Source organism: Cottoperca gobio, chromosome 9, assembly GCF_900634415.1.
Source record: "Cottoperca gobio chromosome 9, fCotGob3.1, whole genome shotgun sequence".
Lineage (NCBI taxonomy): Eukaryota > Metazoa > Chordata > Actinopteri > Perciformes > Bovichtidae > Cottoperca > Cottoperca gobio.
The window spans coordinates 12,966,568-12,975,094 of NC_041363.1; the positions used below are offsets into that span (position 1 = coordinate 12,966,568).

The window sequence follows — 8,527 nt, forward strand, 5'->3', positions numbered from 1 at the left end:
CCAAATGTTTATTGTAGCAAAACATTTCCCCATGTTGTTGCTAACTGGAGATGCATCTGCAAACAAACATGTGTGTGGCTGGTTCCGCCTGACATTAATGCTAGAGACATTTGGTAAATCATTCTAAAAATAGATAATTATTTTTGAGATTTTCAATTGCAATGTCATAGACCTTTGAAAGATGAATCTAAGACATTTTAATAACAGGTGAGGCCTTATTGTTATATTCATTTATTAAATACCTATTAAGCCTTGAAGAATCCATAGGAACCCTGTGTTAATTTTCATATATATATATATATATATATATATATATATATATATATATATATATATATATATATATATATATATATATATATATATATATATATATATATATATATATATATATATATAAATATATACACACACACGTTTTAGCAACCAGAGGTGTGTGCTGCCTTCTAGTGGCTTCAGAACAACACAACTATTGGGACCGCACGACCACCGTGAGGAAGGATCTTAAAGCCACAAACAAGGAAGTTTACAAATATATGAAGTGCTTTGGTATGCATTACTCTGGCGTCTTTTTGACACATGTTAAACAATTCTATAGAAATTTAACGGTTTAAACCCTTTAGTGTCCGCAACACAGCACAAATATGAAGACATATTTTAAATTGGTCAAACCATTTGGCTGAAAAATTAGTGGTTCTTATCAAACTTGCATTATATTTAGTCTTTTTGCACACATTTATTTTTCTATACATGTTATTATATTTTTAGGAAAAACAGTCCCATGTGTCCAAAGTCTAAATATAATATGATAAGAACATGGCTGTATCTCAGACAAAAAAATCACGTATTTGGTAAACTCATAACAAATTGAATATTAAAGATATGCACACACATGCAGCGTAAAGAAATGTTTTTCCTATGAAAGACATTTAATAAACACAACACATTTTCCCTTAACATATTGAATATAGTATTTGGGCACAAATAGGGTTAAAGTCACTTTTATTTAGCATATGAATGTTTATTAAAAGTGTTGAAACAGACACAAAACACAGACGTGAACATTCTGTTAATAACTAACTGAAACTGAACGTGAATTAAGACTTCAAAACCTCCGTCTTGATGCAACCACTTTGTATTTACAATGCTTCTGTGGCTGCAAATACACACTGCTGTTCAAACAGAATAATTTATACCAAGAAAACTGGCGGTGACATTTTTTGTTAATCTAAGGCTATAAGTCATAGGATACAATTACAAAAACATGTTCAGAACTAATGAATGAAAATCTAATGTGTTACGTTTCTTTCTTTTCTCAAGATTCATTCTAAAAAAACACAAATGACAGGAAAAACTCCCCCACCCATTGTCTCTTAAATTATCTGCCGACTTAAAGGCCCCCACCCTCACGCCTCACTTTACAAACTGTTTGCTTTGGATGTGAAGGTCTTCAAAGTTTCCCTCAGCTTCTGCACAACAGCTTCATCCTCTTCCACAGCCTTAGAGCAAACACGCTGCACTCTGCTGTGAAGATCCTCCATGCACTTCTGTTGGACAAGAACCACAGCATGCATTACAATATAAATACAGGAATAATGATGCCATCAGACCAATATGTAAAATATCTTTAGATTAAGATAGTTGTAGTGCATTCGGCTTTTTACAACTGAGTTTTGCTATAATCCCTTTTGTGTCTTTCATACCATCAAATCCTTTTGGCATGGAAAGCCTCAAGATATTGAGGCAGCGATGGCTACAGTCGCATCTAAACCACTGTGAAATACTTTGCTACATTTACTTAATGACACATAAGTTTATTAGCTTGCTAAAACTAATGTAAGTATGCCGGAGATAAAGAGAAAGTCACCTCTGTGATTGACAAGTGGTTAGCAGCTGTAGTAAATACAGACGCTAGGTTGTTTGCTACTGTACGCCTCTCCTCATTGGTCTCCTGCAGCACCAGGTGGTACCTGAAGAAGAGATGAACACAAGTGTTTCATTCTGAGTTAGACAGACAGAAACCTGGAGGATGTTAACACTCACATAAAGTCTCATCTTATAAAAAATGAAAATAAATGAGGCAGAGGTATTAAGATGAGACAGTATTACGAGGTCCTTTAGACAATGCTTTGTTGTGTAGCGGCCACAGGCTCCAACAGGACGATGTAATCCTTTAGACAATCACTCACTGTTGTTGCTGCTGCCTTCAGTTGTTGCACTGACTCGTCGTATCCATAATTAACCTTCTTCTCAAGAAGCCTACGATGGTTCTCCACTGACTCCATCTCTGCTGCCCAGTCCTGTTCCTCCTGGGCCAGCTCCTATATGGAAACAAGCACGCAGGAAACTATTGTTATTACATGTATGATGCAACTGTGCATTTTCTCTATGTCACCAACATGTTAAAATGTAAACTCATTTTTGTTTATCAGCTCAGAAGACAAATAGTTCAGTGAAGAACAGACACAAACAGAAGCAGACTGAAGTATATGGACTATACCTGCATGTCGGAATCCAACCGTTCATCCACCTTGCGGATCTGCTCTCTCAGCTGCTTCAGGTCATTGGACTTGTCCAAGATGTTAGAATTCACCTTAAAGACACACACACATTTAAAAAGGACAAATGTGATTATAAAAGACGCACTTTGGTTATTTTGTGTGTCAGTACAAGAAAAAGATGACAGCGCAAAATAATAAGGTTTTTGTTACCTGTTCACTAGACTCCTCCAGACTGAGTTTCATGTTGGCTAATCGACTGTTCTCCTCCTCCACGTCACTGACGAGCTTTCTGAGGAGCATCTACAACACAAAGCATAGATCAGAACATGGACAGAGAATACCAAAATATATCTTCACACAATTTTGTTTTACATCAATCAATTTTCCAACAGAATAATATATAAAATGTCAAAAGCTCGAAACAACTGGAGATAACCTCAGCATTGGGACAGTAAGCTAGCCGTGTTCATACGGAATTTAATAGTTTGTGTGAACAGGATTATTACACAATACACAGTACCTGTGTCTGCGCTTTATGCTGAACCATGCCGAGTCCACATTCAAACGGCCTGATCTCAAAATCATGACCACAGGCGTTCTCTGCAGACAGTGGTATCAGCTTCAGTTTACGTGCCAGCTTGTGGTACTCTGCTACCTTCAACTCCGCCTGGAGGGAAATAGCAGGATAGGACAGACACAGGAAGGGCAAGGAAACAAGTTCAATCAAAAAGGTCAAAATGCGTGCTGCTGGATGAAAAACACCTGCTATTATCAATCTTTACTGATTACAACAGGGACACAAAATATCATATTTTAATCCCAAGAGACCAAGTCATATGTCATATACCCTATCTTAATGGAAAAAAGTGCTACTATCCCTGCTCCTCTGTGCAAACATACTAGATCTACATACAGTACCTTCTCGTTCACTTTGGCCAGAGCGATCTCCTCATTCCACTTGTGCTGCTCAGCGTCTTCAAGAGACTTGCTGAGACTGGAGATGGTCTGTTGGAGTTCTCTCTTCTCTCTGTTGATCCTCTCGACATCAGCCGGCGTAAACCTCTGGTTCTTCAGGAGGTGCAGCAGTTCATCTTGCTCATGTTTTAGAGACTCCAGATGACTGCCTGCAGAAAGAGAAAGACAAAAAACACGATATGAAATCAGATTCAATCCTCAGTTCTGATTGGAAAGCTATTGTAGAAGACCCAATAGGCCCTCTTGTGACTACATAACAGATTAGTTAAACCCCCGGGTGTGAGCCAATTTGAACCAGAATACTGTTAAATTACTAAAACAGAACTTTGTTGCTTAGTAGGAGCTTTCTTTGTTTACTGGGTGACAGTAAGAAACTCAATATGTGCAGTTAGCAGTTCAGCAAAACCCTGAAAAGTATGGTCTCTGGTGGCCTATTAATTAAGAACAGGAATGTTAAATGTTTTTTTTAACAGGGGAAAATGTCACAGCCAAGACACAAATCTAGTTAAACCTTAAGTGGAATCCTTATTGTGTTGGCGCCGTGTGTGTGCACAGGCCCAAAAAGAACTTGGAAATGTGTAATTCCAGTACTTAAAGCATAGTAGCAATTAGTGTCTGAATATTGAGATCCACCATCAAATGTCCACAGGATCCAGTGCATCCTGCTAAAGAACCAGTGCATCCTGCTAAAGAACAGCATCTAAGACCATCTAGTTATATTTACCAGTGGTCTCCAGCTCCTCACTCAGTTCAGAGTCTTTGTTCTCCAGGTTGGCTGTAAAGGAATCCAGGCTGCTTCGATAACTCTGGAGTTTCTTGAGGTCTGTCTGCAGCTTCACTCTTTCCAACCTCTTGGTCATTAGACGGTCCTGTCCAGGAAAAGGAGATAGAAAATTATTTATCTGATTTATTGTTGCTCACACTAATGTTTCATATTACTGATCAGGCTACAGCTATAAAACCTTTGCACCTCCAATAGTCATAAATATCTAATTTTCCTTTTGTGCAGTACTTTTTTGTTGACGATGATCAGGTTTTCACCCTTTCCAAACCTAAAAATGAATGCAGTGCAACTGCTCTCACTGAATATAAGAAATTGTAATGGAAATATCAAGATTTTTAAAAAGTCATACCTAATCTATGCGCAGGTCAATATAAAAGTCTTCCTACCGTCTGGCTGTTCTTCTCCAGTCGGTCAACCTCAGTGCTGAGTATTCCGTACTTCTCCTCCATGGAGTCCAGCAGGGCTTCGTCAACGTTGTAAATTTTCCCTGTGAAGACACACATTTTTTATTTATTTTTATAAATGGAGACTCAAAATTGAACTTAAAAAAAATCTAAATTGAAACAAAATCTTTTATTTACAATATGCTTGAATAGACATATAAAGCAAGTTATTCTTAAAAAAACAACTCATTTCATAGAGAGATGCTGTGCTTACTTAGTTTATTGAGGAATAATTCATCCACATCGTCAAATGTGTCATCCCCCTGCATGAACTTTGAGTATGTCTCAGCTGTGTAGTCCAAGAGGAGCTGCAGTAAAAGGGCCAAGAGAAGATCATTTAAACTGGCTCTGGCTTTTTCAGTAGAGTAGTGTTAATGCCTCATGCTGCTGTTTAAAGAAGTACCTTGTTATACTCGGCCCCTTCCTCGATATCATCAGTGTCCTCGCAGAAGTCACTGAACAGCAGCTCCTGCTTACTCAAACACCAGTTGATCTGCCAGACAAAATAATAATAATATAATAATTGGTTTTAACTAATTTCATTAAACTACAAATGTATTAATTTATTCTGCATCTAATGCCAATCAACCTTTTTTTTTTATATATATTAAAAGTCCACTGTAATTCCTATTGAAAAAGTATCGTTTGCTTCTCACCTTGACTTGGTCAATTAGCCACATGAGAGCAGCAAGAGCCTGAGGCCAGGTGTGAGGAGCTCCAACAGAATACATTGAAGACTTGGAGAGAACAAACGGATACCTTGAACCAAAAACAGGGAGAAAATAAAAGACAGTCAGCAATGTTTCTTAAACTATAGAAGGTACTTGCATGTACAGACTTGTATAGTATGATTATGTTATTTGCCATTTCATTTAAGATTTTCCTCTCCATCATTCTTTGTAGTATTTTTTTTTTTTATCTAGTACCATCCTTAAATTCCAGTGGTACTGAAGTGCCTTCTTAATACTCATAGATAGGCTACAAATTGTTTTTTTATGTTCAAAATATGCACTTAAGATTGTAGGGGTACTAAATAAAACAAAGAAATACTAATAAATAAAATACTTATTAATACTAAAAGACATCATTTTACCTCAGGGCTTTTAGGATAGCTGGAACCTCTTCCTCAACTTTTGAGTTTGGCATCTCAAAGGTCGGGTCTAGCTGACGGTAGACAAACTCAAACACCTTCACAAACTCCTTGGTGGAGGGAGACTGGAGGGTCTTGGCTGACAAAGTGCCCGGGTAACCCTGCTCTGTCAAGAACTAGAAAAGACAAAGAGAATATCAGTCTGTACATGGCAATATGGATTACTCATATTGACTAACAATACCTATACTTTTTGCAGGTACAAAAAAGGTTAGGCTACAATTAGATGTCACACTCAGTCAGATAACGTCAGCAATAATATTTAATCACTGTGACTATAGTGATAAAAAAAAAAATACAAACCTGATATCAGCCAATATCAGTACTGTGCTAATAGTGATTGTGCGAGACTGTCAGGGGTGTTGCATTAATAGTCAGCAGTTTAATGTATATTGCTGTCTGCCAAAGTCAATTTTTGGATATAACCACCAAGGGGCACTAAAGTCTTTTATTTTTTTATATCCCACACAGTGGACTTAGTGTATTGAAAATAAAGGGTGTAGCAATGTTAAAACTAACTAACCTACTTGTGTGTAAATACATTACATGGACTGAGACAAAGTGTTTGTACCTCATGCAGCTGTCTGATGCATTGCTGAACAAACGCTTTATCATGCAGAGGTCTGGTGTCTTTTATCTTCTCACTTCCTCCAAACCCCGACATGGTGCTGTTACGAGGCATGCTGGCTCCACTAGTCCTGCAGACAAAATATTAGCATTACCACCACAGTAGCAAAAAGCAAGTTCATTTATTGACAAGGAGAAATAAGTTACATTCATTTGCATCTAAATAATTGCATTGTAGAAACTTATAAATTAGGAGAGAAAAACGTTTTCACCCCTTTATTTAATCTTTCTACTACTGTAGTCGTACTGGTATCTGTGATGTTTTATTGATGTATAGATACTATTTGTTCTCAGTATTTTATATGTGAAGTACATTGTAATGCAACTTTGGTACATTTCTGAAATATTATTAACATACCGCCGTGGACCAAAGAAGCTGGTCCGCCTTTCAGAGTTCACAGACTGCGGTTTGGGTATGTTGAGCTTTCCAAATGAAGGTTGTTTGCTGTAAAGAAACAAAACTGTAAACAAATGGATGGATGCATGCTGACTCACACATGAACAAACTAGCACTAATCAATTTATCGGTCTTCACTGAGTCATCACATGTTCACAAATAATGTTTGAAATATTATGCAAAAATAAGTAGAATGTAAACCATGAAGCATAACATTATAAGAAATAGCATGAAACTATACCCAACATATTTTCTCTGTACAGTTTAGAACAAAATAAGATGTCTCATTGTAATATTTGGGATATAACCCCTTATTAGAAGTAATCAAGAAGCAAAGGGTTTAGTTGTTGTGTGGGTGTGGCTAACATCATGTAAACACACTCACATTTTTGTCCAGTACAAGAGTGGAGTCCGTGCATGATACAAGAAATACAAGCATCTTTGCTCATTATACAACTAAAATGTAGACATGTTTTTAACTCGCTTCAAACCAACCTCTTAGGCGTTGTATACACCATGCTCATCCTGTTGCTGTCTTGCACTCGCATAGGCAGCTCCGATGGTCTGCCGCTTGTTACTCGACTCAGCCTTCCGCTGCACACAAATTATCAAAAAAGAAAGAGGGCATTTATTAACGCTATCCTACTGTCTCACAATGTCCGCAAAATGCATACAACTGTATATTATATTATATTAGCTCGATAATGTTGGCTACTACTTGAAGTTGATGTCAGGCGATATGGCCACAGCTGGCTAACGTAAAGTATGTCAGTATCTCAGTGTATGTTGTGCGGTAGTTAGCTAACTAGCTAGCTACTCGTTCAGTGACTTAGTTTAACTACAACGAACTCTACACGCCGAATTAGTTGTTGTCTAGCTAAATCTAATAATCGTTGTTAGGAAGTAAAGATGACTTTAAGTAATTATGACGGTTGGAAACATCGTTTAAATGAACGTTAACGCTAGCTAACTGTAGCTAAAATCAAACAACAATGACGGCTGCTGACAATATCTTCTAAGGCAAGCTAAAACCCATTACATATCGTCAGACTTATTTGTCTGGTTATTTGCTAATAATTCCAGTGATACAAAAATCAATTTGTGGTGTTATCTAGCAAATTTAAGACGTACCGCTCCATATTTTGTAGCTGGAAAGTTAACGTTTACAAAATGAATCGAACATCCGAAGGGACAGTCTCAAACGAACCAAAACAAACCCCGCCAAAAGAATACGAAATTTTCTAGGAAGGCGGTGCCATCACGAGAGTACGGTGAGCCATAAGGTCCAAGAAGACTTCATAACGCGCTCTACAAATAATGACTTTTCCACAGCGTCACACATGCATTGTAATTATAAAAGAAAAGATGCACAAATGTAATATTTGGAATATTGGGAAAGTCCTCTCGCAAAGCAGTGTTTACTATTGTACTGCCTATGACTGTAATAAACTGCCGGAAGAAAACTGAAAATCTTTTACTTAGGCGAGTAGCAATACTACAGTTTCAACATTCTGTTACAATTAAAATCCCTGCATTCAAAATTACTTACATACATAAAGTATAAAAGTATTAGCATCAAAATATAATTACAAAAAGTAAAAATACTCATTTTGCAGAATGGCCTATTTCAGAAACATATACTGTACATTA

General features: G+C 37.1%; 1 protein-coding gene across 1 annotated transcript; it reads right to left on the reverse strand.

Annotated features, from left to right (window-relative positions):
- Nucleotides 1–985: 985 nt before the first annotated feature.
- On the reverse strand, nt 986–8,143 carry LOC115013578 (kinetochore protein NDC80 homolog). The gene is given in 18 exon segments (XM_029439984.1): nt 986–1,547; nt 1,868–1,970; nt 2,190–2,197; nt 2,199–2,321; nt 2,501–2,593; nt 2,712–2,801; nt 3,022–3,168; nt 3,420–3,625; nt 4,201–4,345; nt 4,647–4,747; nt 4,918–5,011; nt 5,107–5,196; nt 5,360–5,462; nt 5,797–5,969; nt 6,425–6,551; nt 6,839–6,925; nt 7,373–7,471; nt 8,009–8,143. Coding segments are annotated over 18 exon segments (1,926 nt in total). The 5' UTR covers nt 8,017–8,143; the 3' UTR covers nt 986–1,418.
- Nucleotides 8,144–8,527: the final 384 nt, after the last annotated feature.